The 16,101-nt window shown below is 36.1% G+C and overlaps 1 protein-coding gene across 1 annotated transcript in view; it reads left to right on the top strand.

Moving 5' to 3' along the window:
* REL (REL proto-oncogene, NF-kB subunit) overlaps window positions 1-16,101 on the top strand; it is a 35,244-nt gene that overhangs the window by 1,306 nt on the left and 17,837 nt on the right. The window contains exons 2-4 of the mRNA XM_040453645.1: window positions 9,383-9,525; window positions 10,015-10,163; window positions 14,966-15,057. Of these exons, the coding sequence (XP_040309579.1) occupies window positions 9,383-9,525; window positions 10,015-10,163; window positions 14,966-15,057 (384 nt within the window). The remainder of the gene's footprint in view (window positions 1-9,382; window positions 9,526-10,014; window positions 10,164-14,965; window positions 15,058-16,101) is intronic.

The raw sequence follows: 16,101 nt of genomic DNA, 5'->3' as shown, positions 1-16,101 counted from the left end.
AGTTGGACCTTTACAGGATGCTGGCAAGTTTCATGAGGACGTTTCCCGGCAGAGGGAGCAGCTTGAGCAAGGCTGGGAGGCCTTATCGATAGTATTAAGTTAGCGCTGTACTAAGTGGCAGAAGAGGGGACCTTGTTTTTGCTTGACCCGCGTCCTCCCAAGTCCCTGATTCAGTGACCCTCAGAAGGCTGATATCTAGCAGAGAAGAGGAAGTAGAAAGCATTAAAGGATTTTTTTTTAAGGGTTGAGCAGAACAATGCCATAGCTACTGCTGTAGGCCGAAAAGGAAATTGGGGTGGTTCACATGACATTTGATTTCACTTTGTCTGTGGTTTTCATGTGAGAATACAAGTGTAGTTTAAAATATTTCAACTTTCTCTTTACTCACTTCAGTGACCCCAAACTTTAAGATAATTTTGTAAATTTATAACTTCAAAGCACATTTAGAATAAAAATGCAAAGATGATCTGAAATATTTGGCTAATTTATTATTGGTTACCAGAAAGATTTTGTGTGAAAATAGTAAAGGTGAGCATTATAAATAAAAAAGGTCAGACTGCTGTCAACTTACACAAAATTCGTTAATATGTGGCTTGAATACAATACTTCTAATTACTTTACAAGGGAGAAAAGAACCATTTACACAGAGGGTAGCGTAAGCCCCACAGCATTCAGGAAGACGATACAATTTAAATTTGTTTAATGGCACTGTATTTTGTGCTGTTGTGAGAGCTGATTCCCTAAATTGAAGGGGAAGAAATTTAAAGGAATGGAAAGCTGTAGAGCAGTTATCTCTTTTTTTGTTTTTGTTTGTTTTCTGTTTTTTTGTTTTTTGCCTTTTCTGGAGTTGCATTAAAATGGGACTATTTAAAATATAACAAGTTATTTGGGGTGCCTGGATGACTCAGTTGGTTAAGCGTCCAACTTCCGCTCAGGTCATGATCTCACGGTTGGTGGGTTCTAGCCCCTCGTTGGGCTCTGTGCTGACATTTCAGAGCCTGAAACCTGCTTCGAATTCTGTGTCTCCCTCTCTCCCTCTGCTCCTCCCCTCACTAGTACTCTTTCTCTCAAAAATAAATAAATTAAGTAAATAAATTAAAATATAACAAGTTATTTAAATTGGAATTCAGTTGTTTGAAAACTGCCAAGGAAATTTTTAAAAAGGAGTCTGGGTATATTTTCCTTAATCACTTGTAAAGGCCTTAGAGAAAAAGATGCAATAATTACAAATTCTTTTCCTGTTTTGAAACAGTAATTGAACCGAAAGAGTAATAGGAGAAAAATTTTTGCTTAGTTTATCTTTGTTTAGTTTAGATTATTTGTAGTAAGGTAGTGTTGGAACCTCAAAAAGTATTTTTATTGATTACCAAGCACTTTAGACCATGTCTTTATTTCTCACCGGATGTCATATGTAAATAGGTACGTGTAGTTGCTTATGTTATCTGTATAACGTAAAAGTAGGAGACCATAATCTCGTAGGCAAAATTATATAAGTACCATGAGTAACTGGGACTTTGATATGTTTATGATTCTAAATTTTGTTCAGGTAAATTACCAAATTAATTATTTAGGATTTCACAGATCAGGTTCTATTAAGTTGTCTTTATTGCTTGTTTGTTTGTTTGTTTGTTTGTTTTTAACACGTTGATTTTTCTGTCTTTTGGCACAATTAATTAGAACGGGTATTGCTAAGAAGAATGTTCCTTGTCCACTTAGGGTATGCGTAGGCAGTCATTACTCTTATATATTTATGATTCTGTTTTGCTTAACATAAGCAAAATTAGCTATTTTATGTCTGAACTTAAGGCTTCTCATTGTTCCAGTAGAAAGTACGGAATGCTCTTATGCACACATAGGTCTGTTTCCTAATAAGCAGTACTGTCTTTGGTAAAATATGTTTTAATATTTAGATAATTGATTTTTATTCACAGTTTTCTTAAGTATAGTTCTGTTGTGTCATACAATAGGAAGTACATGAAGAAGTTGTTTTTGTAAGCCACAATACTTCCAACTCTGTGGTGTGAGTTTCAAGAGAACTATAAGTATTTCTCTTGAGTAAGGGGAAAAAAAATCAGTGTAGGTATGATGCAACTTAATCTTTAACGATAAAGCTGGAAGCTGGAATTGGCAACTAAAGCAAATGACTTTTTTAAGTAGAAGACTGCACACTGTAAACACGAAGGCTGTTTCAGACTTGCCACCCATGAAAACGTAGAGACAATAGTGGTATGAAAGAATGAAGGTGCTGACAGAATGAAGTGGTATGATAGAGTGAAGGCACTGAGTGAGTGAAATGGCTAGGGAGGAATCATGATGAATCATAATTGGTACCATCTGGGGTGTGTGTAGTATCTTTCCCAAATACAACTTAGGAGGCTCAGCATTTCCTTTTGTCCTGTCCTTCTCTCATCCGCGTTCTCTGCAAAGGATTGTGTTTGTAGGCACTTGACCCAAATACTTGCATGGGACATACTTATACTAAAAACCAGTCAATATTTGTTTAATACTTTTTAAAATTGGCATCCTGTAATGTTTAGTTTTAAATTTGGCAGGCTTTTTAAAAAAATTTATTTATTTATTTATTTTGAAAAAGAGCACGCGCGCACAAGCGGTGTAAGGGGCAGAGAGTGAAGATACAGAAATCCCAAGGAGGCTCAGTGCTGTCAGCACAGAGCCCATCCGTGGGGTTTGATCCCACATACCGTGAGATCATGACCTGAGCGGAAACGAAGAGTCAGTCGCTTAACTGACTGAGTCACCTAGGTGCCCCTAAATCTGGCAGTCTTAATCAAGACAGGTGATTTGGTATTGCCATTCATTTTCAATTTAGTTAAACACCTGAGTAATCTGGGACAGATTTTAAAATATTTCTCTACTTTTTCATCCCAGAAGTTAAAATTTTTTTCGAGATCCTCCCCGCCCCCCCAACACAGTGAAATCTCTAGCACTTACCAACTCTTACATCTTTTATTTACCTTATGCTGCATACATCAGTCAAATACACATCCAAAACTTTCCTTACTTGGATTCTTAAGGCCCATTTCCGAGTCAGCCTCAGATATTGGAATAAATCTGGACTTTAGCCCATAATGAAGCTGGTTTTATTCCAGTTCTGCTACTCTGTGAGATAAAAATGAGAGAATAACTATTATAAAGGCTTGTTTTTAGGAACCCATAAATACCCATCAATGTTAGTTTTCTTATGTAGTGGAGCTGTTTGGGGACCCAGACCTCTAGGAAATGGGACTTTCTAGAGATAGTTTGAGTATCCTGACATTCTAGAATTCTGTGAAACCTTAAAAACTTACAATAATAGGCTAGAACAGATGCTAGATAGAAAATAGTCTTTCAAGAATATATAAGACTACCCATTTACTTTTAAACAATTTGAAATGGTTTTCTGTATTTTTAAACTAGGGGAGAAGAATTTAACAGTGATGTTTGGAGGCAGTGTATCTTTTCTCTGTTGTCCACTTAAATGATACTGAACATTCTGAAAAGAAAGTAAATAAAAAATTTCTTAGTAGATAAACTGTCCTTTTGCTAATGATTGATATAACTTATCCTTCATTTGATTTCTTTTGCACCTTCTGTGTTACTCTCTTTCTATCCTGTGGGAATAGGCTTAAGTTTTCTTTGCCCCTTTGTTAACTGAATGCCATTCTATGTGAGAAATGGCAACTCTAAATTTTGATCATAATTAGGAAGAAACGGAAAAGCTCACGTGTGTCTTAAGGTAGAGAAGATTATCACCACAGTTCAGTTGGGTTCCTAGGTTTGAGGAATGACAAATCTTTTCTTTATCTCCAAAGTGAGTGAAGGTGATATTTAGGAAAGTGTGTATTGTTATCTCCATTTCCTCCTTTGACTCTCAGGCAGTCTGTTATCCAGTACTTCTGTAAGAGAGATGAGGTCTGTAGTCAGTTATTCTCAGCTGTGGTGTTGACATTTTAGTGTGTTATCATTTGCTTGCTGTATTGTAACGAGTCTTACTAATGATAGTTAAAATATTAGTTTTGCAAACAATTTACCATTAAATAGATCGCTGTGATTGGAGACCATCCCATCATAATGCCTTTTTTCCCTTGCTTATATTTGGCTAAGCTTCTTAGACTGGGAGAGAAAGAAGACTTAGAAGTTGTCAGAATTCCTCTGCCTAGTTTGTCTATCACCCAGCTCATACTTGTATATGAATTTTTGGACTGCTCTCTAGATATGTGCATTGTTTCTGCTTCTTTATGTTTTAGGGCAGTGGTTCTTAATCAGTAGTGTGTTAGAATGGTTTGGAAGGCTTTTTCAGAAATATGTTGGGGCTTTAAAGATTTCTGTTTCTATTCAGATCACAGGTGGGATCAGGGCGTGTATGTTTTTTGAAAAAGCTTCCTAGGTAATTCTGATACATACCCCCACTGTGAACTCTGTTCCAGGAATTTCATTGGATCTAAATACTGACTTCCCTATACCAAGATGCATTATCTTCTTAAATTAAGTTGCATTTATTTTAGGTTATTTGCTGTAATCAGTTATTGTGACTTTACCCCCAGTGGTTTTTATGCTTGGGTTTTTTTGTTTGTTTGTTTTTTAATTTGATCCATCGGGGTCCCAGCTATCATATTTGCTAATGTCATTTATAATTTCTTTTTCTTATAACTTCATAATGTTGAGCTTTAGCATCTATAAAATGGGATAATAATTCCTGTTCTGTTTTTATGAAGATTAAAGTTGAGAGGATCAAATAAGAATATATGTAAGAGTACTTTAAAACAGTGTTATAATTACTGTAGTTAACTTTTTACTGAACAATTAACACTGGTTCCCAGTGCTGGCTATAAGGTTTTAGTTAAGGTGTCTATTTCTGACAATTGAAGCTCCATTTTTAACTTTTATTTCAATGTAATTAAAAAAAATTTTTTTAAGTTAATTTATTTTTGAGAGAGCGTGTGTGCAAGTGGGGGAGGGGCAGAGAGAGAGAAGAAGACAGAATTTCAAGCAGGCTCCTTGCTGCGGGTGCAGGACCCCATGAGGGACTTGAACCCACGAACCATGAGATCATGACCTGAGGTGAAATCAGGACTGGCCACTTAACTGACTGACCTACTTAGGCACCCCACAATGTAATTTTTTTTTTTTATCTTAAAAACTCAACTAGCACCCTTTTTTTTTGCCTAAGTGCAAATAAAAACATGAATATATCTTGCAAATATTTTGGCTATATTTCAGATGTTTTACAATATTGTTAAAAATGCAGGGGTCACCCCTAGCTTTTGTATAGTATTGGTTAAAGAAAAGTGCAGTAATCAAGAACTACTTAAAAGAAATTTCAACTTTTCAAAACTGTAGTGATTTGAGATCATCTTAGTTGAGAGTACTTATTTTCCCTACAATTCCCTCATTGGTATTTTACCTTCTTCCACTCCGTAGATGACTACATTTCAGCACTTTTTTCAGGAGAGTGGCATTTTAAGACAGAGCACTGAGGAAGGAAATAACTGGTACACTGTACTGATGTGTGATATAAGTGATTTATAGTTGGGAAGTAGTTTTAAATCATAAATACAGATAAATTAGACTGTAAATAAGTATGAAGATTAGAAAAGTGTAGCAAATCTGGTACCCACAAAGCACTGGTTTTTTTCCTTAGTAGGGAAACCTACTGAAGGATCATCAGTATGATCCTTCAATGTTTGTGTAACTTACACAGACAAAAAGATTTTTAGATTTTCAGTTATTCATTCTCCAGATGTTTACCAAATATCAGTGTATAAGGCACTGATGAATACGTCACAATTCTTGCCTTCAAGTAGCTTGAAAAGAAATAAGACCAGTAACTTGATGAAATAAAACAAGTTGCTTTTTTTCAAGAAGAAATAAAACAGTGAGTCTCCCCTTAATTATAGTAATTTGGAATAATTGTCATAAACAAAATACTATGGCAAATTAGAGGAGGGGGAGATTATTTCTAGCTGGGGGAATGTAGAATATTATAATAAACTGTTGGTTGCTCATGAGACTGTTTTTTTTTTTTTTTTTTACACCAATAAAGAGCTTCTTCAATAGGAAGAATAGATTTCAAAGGGTTTTAAGTACTTGATGTTATATGATAACTAATATTTTTCATTTTTATAATTTCACATTTTTAAAAATTATTTTAATCTTTCAGCAACTGCTCTTTTCTTGTCTATAGCCTTTTTTCAAAAACACTTTCTACTTTAAGGTAGTGTTGTGTAACCAATGAAATATTTGAAAAATCACTATAAGCCTAACTAGCACTTTTACTCACACTCATCTCCCAAAAGTTAGCCACTTACCATTAATGATGTAATTCTATATCAACTTCCCACCAACCACCTTTAAATAAATAGTGGGCAGGGATTTATTTGACCTTTAGTTCAACCACATAAATTATTTTATATATCACTTTAAAATATTGTTGAGTATTGAGAGGAAAATGTACTTTATTTTCAAATACTCCTTCAGTAATATAGAAGGATATGAAATATTTGAAACTGAAATGTGAATTTGAGTTATTTGAAATATGTGAAGTTGAAACACTCATCTGCATGCCTTACATTTTTCAGTAAAATTGAAATAAGTGTTAGGAACAAGATTAGGTTAAAGTCCGTTTTCCCTGGCTCTTTGTCTTTTGCCTAAACAAATAGGTAGTAAATTCAAACAGGAGTCTGAACCAACCAATTAATTAAAGGTAACATTAGCACTTCATTCAGTAACCCAAAGTAGAAACTGTGGAGCCTCAGTGATTCTTTACTTGCTCCTAACCCTTATGTTCAGTCACCAAGGAGTGTTAATTTTATGTTTTCAATAATCATTCATCCTTGTTATCACTACCATATGTCAGACGTGCCCTCATCATTGGGCACAGTAGCATAACAGCCTCTGAACTGATCATCATGCTTTCTCCTTTCTTTCCAATCTGTCCACTGCTATCAGAATTCTTACTCTAAAATGTCAGTCTGATCATATGGTTCCCCTGCACAAAACCATTCATTGATTCTTTGTCACTCAGAAGGAAATCCAAATCCCCAGTGTACTCTGGCATTTGGTTCTAAAGGTGAAAGTGTATTACACGTTCATTATGGTTATATTGGTGATTCTTAAACTTTCTTTTCTGTGCTGCCACAACTTTGGACTCCCTGCTGAATGCCTACCTTTCTCCCTTCCCCCTCTGCTCTCTCCACCCTTTTGCTTCATTAATTCTTTTTCCTTTAACACAGGCATGTCTGACTCTTTTGCTCTTACTGTCATTTTATGCACAATTTGTTAGCATAAACAAAATTTTGTTTTGTTGGACTCTCCTATAGTCTAATAATTTGTGTTGTTTGCCTCATTGTTTTTTTTTTTAATTTTTTTTTTTTAATGTTTATTTATTTTTGAGACAGAGACAGAACATGAACGGGGGAGGGTCAGAGAGAGGGAGACACAGAATCTGAAACAGGCTCCAGACTCTGAGCTGTCAGCACAGAGCCCGACGCGGGGCTCGAACTCACGGACCGTGAGATCATGACCTGAGCGGAAGTCGGCTGCTTAACCGACTGAGCCACCCAGGCGCCCCTGCCTCATTGTTTTCTAAAATCTTGAAAGTACCAGTTGTTATAACATCATGGTATCACTATAAAATCATTGTTTTCAAGAAAGCATTTGAAATTAATAATAGTAGACAACATGTATTGAGTATTTCTTATAGGTGTGTTACTTGGTAAGAACCGAACACACATTACCTCTAATCCTTACAACAACCCAATGAAGTAGGTGCTGTTATTATTATTCACATTTTATAGAGTAGGAGACTTATAAGATACAACATTTCCAGTGTGTTTGCTATTAAGATAGGACTAAGTAGGACTCACAAGGCCTCTTCCTCATACTGTACTGGGAAGACCCATTGTGTTACCCTTTTGAAGAGTTTTCTTGCATTCTAACAGAAGAGAAGTCTTTAGTCAAAGAAATTGATTATCTAATTGTGGGAATTTAAAAGTCAGTAAGATGATTGAGGGAATTTTTTTTTAATGGAAGACGTCTTTACCTCCCTGAAGTAAAGACACATTGCTAAGTACCCTACTTGTAAGCACACTTGAGTGTCTCCACTGAGCTTTCATTTCCACAATATGGATCATAAGAGGGGGTAAACAAACATGCACGTGTTCTAGGGCAGCTCTATTGACATATAATTAATGTATGATAAATTACACATGTTTGAAGTATGCAGTTTGATAACTTTTGACATAGAAATACGACTCTAAGAATCATGATCACAGTCAAGATAATTAACATATCCATCATCCCCCAAGTTTCCTCATCCACTCCACACCCCTGTTCTTAGGCGATCAGTGTTCTGCTTTCTTTGATTATAGTTAGTTTATATATTCTAGAGTTTTATATAAATGGAATCCTACAGTATGTGTGCTTTTGGTCTGGTTTCTTTCAGTCAGCATAAAGTTGCATGTTTTAAATGACATTTGTTATAGAAAGTGAGTAATTATTTTCTTTTCCTCTGTTGTGTCTCATACTTTAGTAAAGGTTTAGATGGAACTGATTGAAAATTGTGGTGAGCTTAAAATCACTTCTGGAACTTGTTTGGATATACTATGTATCAATCCTTTAAGATTCCAATGGAGATATTTAAAAAACATATCCTTCTGCAAGGATTTAAATGTATTTTCAGTTTCTTATTTTTCTTTCTTTTTAATGTTAATTTTTGAGAGAGAGCAAGAGTGAGTGAGCGTGTGGGGGTGAGGGGAGAGAGAGAGAAGGAGACACAGCATTCAGAGCAGGCTCTAGGCTCTCAGCTGTCAGCACAGAGTCCAACATGGGGCTGGAACTCAAAACCGTGAGATCATGATCGGAGCTGAAGTTGGACGCTTAACCGACAGAGCCACCCAGGCGCCCCTGTATTTTCATTTTCAGTTAACCGTCTTTTAGTACTGTTAAGAGTCTAATGCAAAATCAAGCAGTTAAACTCACTTTTGGAGTATGATATTGCACTTCTGAAGACTATCTTCTTGACCCTTCTGTGGGAATCTTGAAGGAAACCCTTCTACTTGTTCTCATATGAGAAGTGGATATCTCTGAAGTGGGTGTCTCAGAACTTCACACTCTATGAATTGCTTCATATTTAGCTGTAGATATTAAATGATAGAGTGCTACCTAATAAATATGATTTGAGTGATTTGTGTTAACATTATGTTAATTATGAGTGGGAGAAGAAGGTGCCTTTACCATTCAACCTTGGGTAATTGCATTTCAACTTTATTATTTAATATTGGGAGGGAAAAATTTTTAGTCTGCTGTTTTGAAAGAAACAAAATGGTTAAATCCATTATTACTGCTATTCTAATTTCACTCTCCCTCTTTTTCAAATTTCCAGGTGGGTATAACCCATGTATAGAGATAATTGAACAGCCCAGGCAGAGGGGAATGCGTTTTAGATACAAATGTGAAGGGCGGTCAGCAGGCAGCATTCCAGGGGAGCACAGCACAGACAACAACCGAACATACCCATCTATCCAGGTAATAGACCATTTTCCTGTGTGTACCTAACTCTTAATTGCTTCATATTTTAGCTATAGCAATTACATTAAAGACCCAGTTTCTTCACAATGTGCTGTCATTTCTATTGTGGCTTAAATATATACTTTGAAGGGGTATTTATGGTATGACAGTGAACAGAAAAGCCTGGCATTCCGTGGCCCAACATTCAGGTGTTTTCTCATGCTCCATGATAATATTATGGTATAACTTGTTTTAAAAGGAATATGGTCAGAATCAGATTATGTGACCAATTGAAATTAATGCAGAAAATAGTACTCCAGAGAACTGAGAGGTAAATTCTTCCCTTCTGGTATTCTCTGGAAAGTTTCATCCAAACTGCATTTGCCAGTCAACTGGACTTTATTTATCTGGTGCTAACTGCATTATATATATTCAACTCTCATTTAGTAGATCAATTCTTAATGAGATAAATTTATGGATTATATCTTTAATTTCCCCCTTTTTCAGATTATGAACTATTATGGAAAGGGAAAAGTGAGAATTACATTAGTAACAAAGAACGACCCATATAAACCTCATCCTCATGATTTAGTAGGAAAAGACTGCCGAGATGGCTACTATGAAGCAGAGTTTGGACAAGAACGCAGACCCTTGTTGTAAGTACACAGTCACAGATCTCTTTAGGAATAGGATAAGCATAGGATGCTCTGTTTACTATGCATGTACATCTGTTATTTTTTAGCAGAATAGAGTAACTTCTCATTCTACTTTTATTTACTATAGTGTACCTTTAAATTTTCTTACCATTTGCTTAGAACCACCCTTTTATTCTTTACTAGTGGACAGCCCATGATAGTAGCAGGAATACTTATTTTTACTGAAGGTATACATAAAATTATTTCATGCTGTGATTTTCTTTCTTAATTTGAACAATTTATGAAAGGTTTTCTTTCATATATTTTACTTTGTCCTTTCATTAATAGTTAAAAATCACCAAATATGAGAAAATCAACTGGAAAACTGGAATTATTATTTAGAAAAGGACAGGTTATAAAAGTAACATACAATAGTAATTCTAAGATAAAAAAAAATCATTTAACACTTTGGTGTTGGTGAGGCTGCCACAAGATGGGTCCGTTATCATGTTGGTGAGAGTACAAATTAATAAAATCCTTCTGGTATGCACTTTAACATAGTAAAAACCTGAAAAATATGAATGTCTCTTGAACCGGCAATTCTGTTTCTAGGAGTTTATCCTCAGGAAACAATTAAGCTTAATTTAACTATAGTGATATTCATTGCAGCTTTGTTAGTAAAAGTAAAAAGTTTGAAGCAATTGAAGTAATAAACAGGGAGGGACTAGTTAAATAAACTGGTACATCCAGGCATTAAATATAACATTGCAAATATCTCTTTGTATAGAAAGATATTCACACTATGTAAGATAAATTGGTTTTAAAACAATATGTGATTAAAAATATATTTTTTTAAAAAATGTATGTGTACATATACTTGGTATTAATAGTAGTTGTCTCTTGGTGGGTAAGATTGTGGGGTTTTATATTTTTCTTTTAACTTGTGTTTATTCTATAGTTCGTTTTTGTGATAAACATATATTGCCTTTGGGGGAAAAATGAACCTAATTACAACAGGGAAAATGTTAGTAGCCTCCTTCTGTATTAGTAGTGACTATTTAGAAAATATACTTTAAATTTATTATTATTTTTAATGTTGTTATTTATTTTTGAGACAAAGAGAGACAGAGCATGAGCAAGGGAGGGGCAGAAAGAGAGGGAGACACAGAATCTGAAGCAGGCTCCAGGCTGCAAGCTGTCAGCACAGAGCCCAATGCTGGGCTCGAACTCACAGACTGTGAGATCATGACCTGAGCTGAAGTCGGATGCTCAACCGACTGAGCCATCCTGGCGCTCCTAGAAAATATACTTAAAAATGTTCTCTCACAATAACAACATAAACCAAAAATAATTAGTAATACACATGTGGCAAGAAATATTTCCTATTTATATTATTTGACCTCCCAATGCCATTTTACACTGTAGACCCTTCCTTTCTTAGAACATTCTTATTTCTTGATTTCTGTGAAAATAACCTCTCCTGTTTTACTTCCTGCTTTTCTCGATCTTAGTTACAGGCAGTTAAATTTTTGAACTATCTTGGTTATGTTCAACAGTGCCCTTTATGGCTGTCCTGTTTATCCCCCCAATCCAGGTTTAAGGATCACATATTGTATTTACTTGTCATGATTATTTAAGTTGTCATGATTATTAAAATCTCCCTTAATTCAGAACAGTTTCCCAGTCTTTTTTGGTCTTTCATGACATTAACATTTTTGAAGAGTCTGGGCTGTTTTGAAGATTGTGTTCAGTGTGGATTAGTCTGAATGGTTGCTGGTTTATATTCATGTTAGTAACACGAATAATACATTCATGTTAACCCGAAACAATTTGGATGAGAAATCTACAGAGGTGCTGCTGTGTTGTTCTCAAAATATCCCTTCAGGAGACATGGGATATTAGTGTTTTCCATTGGTGATGTTAATCAGCATTCTATTGTAAAGAAAAACTTTCCCTTTTTCCCCTTTCCTATTAAAAAAAAAAATAGCACTGTAGACCCATGGATTCTTATATACACTGTACTGTAGTCCATTATTGGCATTATTATTTTGATGTTCGGGTTGACCCATATTTGACCAATGCAAGCCCCTTCAGCCTGTTTCCTATGTCCTTTTGATATGTTCCCATCTTTCTTTGAGCACTTTTTTACTTTCTGACACAGCAAAGTGTTCAAGACTTACTTGTACTTTTCTTGCCCCAGCTCTGAAAACAGTTTTTTTCTAAGGAGCCCTGGTTCCCTTCAGTGGAGAATGGTATTTAGTCCCATTGTCTTTTTGACATATTCTTGTAAATATCAAAACACCTCAAATAGAGTATTCCCAAAACCGTGCTTGTACCATGATCATACTTTTTTCTCAGTGCTTCTTCCAATGTGCCTTATCTCAGTGGTTGCTATAAAAGCCCCAAACTTGGGTATCATCCATGACACCCCTCCCACAGATGCATACTTTGAATTCATTAACTAGTATTTCTTAAATAGTTCTTGAATCTATGCACTTTCCTCAGTGACCTCCATCACCACCACACTACCTGTAGTCTAAATGTAAGCTTCCAGAATAGCCTCCTGACTCATCTGCTTGCATCTTTTTGTACTCCCCCTCTCCCCCCTGCTCCCCAAGTCTGTTCTCCACTTTAGCCAAAGTGATCTTTTGTAAAAGTTAAGTTAATTTATTCAGAGTGAGCTTTTCAAATACAAATCTGAATGTCAAATCCCCATTTAAAATATTTTAATGGCTTTATGTGGCTCTTGGAATAAGGACAGCATTCCTTATTGGCCTGTGAGGTCCGCATGGTCTCCTTGTATTTGTAGCCTGCCATTATACTGTGCTTTCCTAGAACTTTATACTCCAGTCATAGAGGCCTTCCTTTAGTTTGCTGTGTTTACAGTGCTCTTCTGTAGGGACCTTTGCTTGTTCTGTTCCTCCTGCCTAAAGTCACTTTACTCTTCTCTTCCCTACATTTCTGTTTATATTAAGTATCAGTTCATACAATAACCTGTTTGTCCATCTAGAATTGATCAAGTCTCTCCCATCAAAGGCTCCTATGACAAAGTGTATGTCCCCCTTATCAAATTTGTTAGGATTTCAGTTTAGCATTTGTCTTTTGTTTTTTTATTTTATTATTATTGTTATTATTATTAATATTTTTATTTATTTTTGAGAGAGACAGACAGAGTGTGAGGAGGGGAGGGACAGAGAGAGAGGGAGACACAGAATCTGAAGCAGGCTCCAGGCTTGGAGCTGTCAGCACAGAGCCCGACACGGGGCTCAAACTCATGAACCATGAGATCATGACCTGAGCCAAAGTCGAACGCGTAACCAACTGAGCCACCCAGGCACCCCGGCATTTGTCTTTGCATGTGATTATTTAATACTGCTATATCTGTTTCACTAGACTGGAGGTCAGCAAACTTTCTCTGTAAAGAGCCAGATAGTAAATAGTTTAGACTTTGCAGGCCATATGGTCTGTGTTGAAACTGCTCAATTCTCTTGTAGCATGAAAGCATGCCTAGACAATATGTAAACAAATTGGCTTGTCTGTGTTCCAAAAAATCTGTGTTTGCAAAAACAGGTGGCGGACCAGATATGGTCTGGGGGCAATAGTTTGTCAGCCCCTGCGCTAGACTGTGAGCTGCATGAGGGGAGGGATTGTATGTCCCCATAACTTTCCAGACAGTTTTGGTACAGAGTAAGAATCCAAAATTTCATTCATTAAATTTTTTGTCAAAGAAAAATGAGAACCAAGCTATGAATCTTTCAAAGAAGTAGAATACTTTTGAGGAAGAGGATTATGGTTTCAGGGTTTTGAGAAGGCATTACGTATTCCAGATTTATTTTTTAATTATTGGAAGCAGAGGAAAGAAATGTCAAAGGTATCTTAGGTGCTAACAAAATCACAAGTATGGTGAAGGTGAAGAGCAAGAACATAAGACAGCATGAGCATGGAGAAGGGCAAACAAGGCAGGCAGCCTCCTGTTGCAAAGTGCTGTTATGAAGTTTGAACAAATAGTAATGTTATTATAACCAAGTTTTGCTTCCTTATTCACACCCACCCAGCTTTAATGATGTCATGGTTTTTCCATGTGGGAACAAGTATGACTGGTGGTGGTAGGGGAGTTCCCCCCTCCACCATCTATGCTACAATATGCAAATTAGTAATATTTGTAGCTATTGAGAAGTTTTCCATAAATGACATTTTAAAACTTTTGTTAAATATTATTCACGTTAAACAACTTTCTAATTTAAAATGTTTCAGTGTTTTCTTATGAATGATTATTATAGCTTCATATAATATAGCATAAAACATATTCCATTGCTACTAGCAGTGAAGTCAGGGCTCAGAAATCAAATGTCTGTGGAATGGATCAGGGATAAGAGGACTAGCAGGCACTATAGTAAATTGGAGAGCCCTGCCTAAGTGGGGCTGCAGGTGCTCAGCTCTAGCCAGGTGTTTCTGTGCCAGTCTACTGTTGCCAGACCTTTAGAATGTTGAAGAGAAGCCAGATATCCATATGTTTATATTCAGTTAACTTGATTGTTAACTGTGCGCATTTGTTTTTTTATTTAAGGTAGGTGACACTTTTATGGGCTTAGTAAAACATACCTGTGGGCTTCAGCTTATGGACATCTTTTTACAACTTTTTTGTTCGGGAGGTCAGTTTTAGCTTTGTGGTGTCACTTTCCTGTTAATCCTCATCTATTTTGGTATATTTGACATAGGTATAGGATATATGCTTGATTTTTGCAGTATCCTTCGGTAAAGCCTCATTTATATGTCTTTGTATTTAACTGTAAAGCAGTTTGAAAGTTCTGTTTTCCTTCTAGTTTTCAAAATTTGGGTATTCGATGTGTAAAGAAAAAAGAAGTAAAAGAAGCTATTATATCAAGAATAAGGGCAGGAATCAATCCTTTCAATGGTAAGTATGCTTGGTATAATCATTTCTGTTATTTGGGTATTGACCTATTTGTGTTAGTGAATTCTATTTGTATCTCAAACCTGTGCTTTAAGAGCTACCTTAAGTTCCATGTTCACTTTTCTACTTGTTAGCGTATACCTGTATCTGAAGAATGAAGAATATTTAAAATCTTTCATAGTGTTGGAAAAAAAAATTCTTTGGCAGACAAGGCTTTCTGGTATCAGTGGAAAGTGCCATTGTTTTCTATCAGAAAACCTCAAAAATGTTCTGATTCTTTTTGAATGTGGCCTTCCTTTTGCCACCCCAGCAGATAGTATACATTACCTTTTCTGAATGTTGAATAGGCACTGTGGTTATAAGATATTGAAGTACATTTAAATCAAGGGCATATTCAACAGCAAAATTTAAATTAATCCCAGTGTGGAAGAAGATGTATAGAAATAGTAGAAGCTATACAAAATATTTTCATTAGTGTATTTATGTATAAGGCTAGATATTTACTGGTTAGTAGGTTTTGTTAGGGATGGAGTGATGCGGTGTAATGCCTGGCAATTATAAGCACTCTGCATTGTTTGGATAGATAAATGCTGGCATCCTACACTACAGTTAGTCTCCATTGTAAGTCTTCTGCAGCTACTTAAATAAGCATAATTCAGGAATTGAACAACTATAAAATTTTCAAAGAATACATTTCTCTGTCATATTTAAGACATCCTTATATTGTTGGGGCATCTGGGTAGCTCAGTTGGTTAAGCGCCCAACTCTTGGTTCTGGCTCAGATCGAGCCCCGTGGGATTCCCTCTCTCTCTCTCTCTCTCTCTCTCTCTCTCTCTCTCGCCCAGGAGGTGCTGTCTCTCTCTCTGGCACTCCTGGTTTCATGAACTCTGTCTCTTTCTTTCAAAATAAATAAATGAACTTAAAAAAAAAAAAAAGACATCCTGGGGCGCCTGGGTGGCGCAGTCGGTTAAGCGTCCGACTTCAGCCAGGTCACGATCTCGCGGTCCGGGAGTTCGAGCCCCGCGTCGGGCTCTGGGCTGATGGCTC

This window comes from Herpailurus yagouaroundi, unplaced genomic scaffold (assembly GCF_014898765.1).
Source record: "Herpailurus yagouaroundi ecotype Mexico unplaced genomic scaffold, PumYag 210, whole genome shotgun sequence".
Classification (NCBI taxonomy): Eukaryota; Metazoa; Chordata; class Mammalia; order Carnivora; family Felidae; genus Herpailurus; species Herpailurus yagouaroundi.
This window is presented reverse-complemented; position numbering and strand designations above follow the sequence as displayed.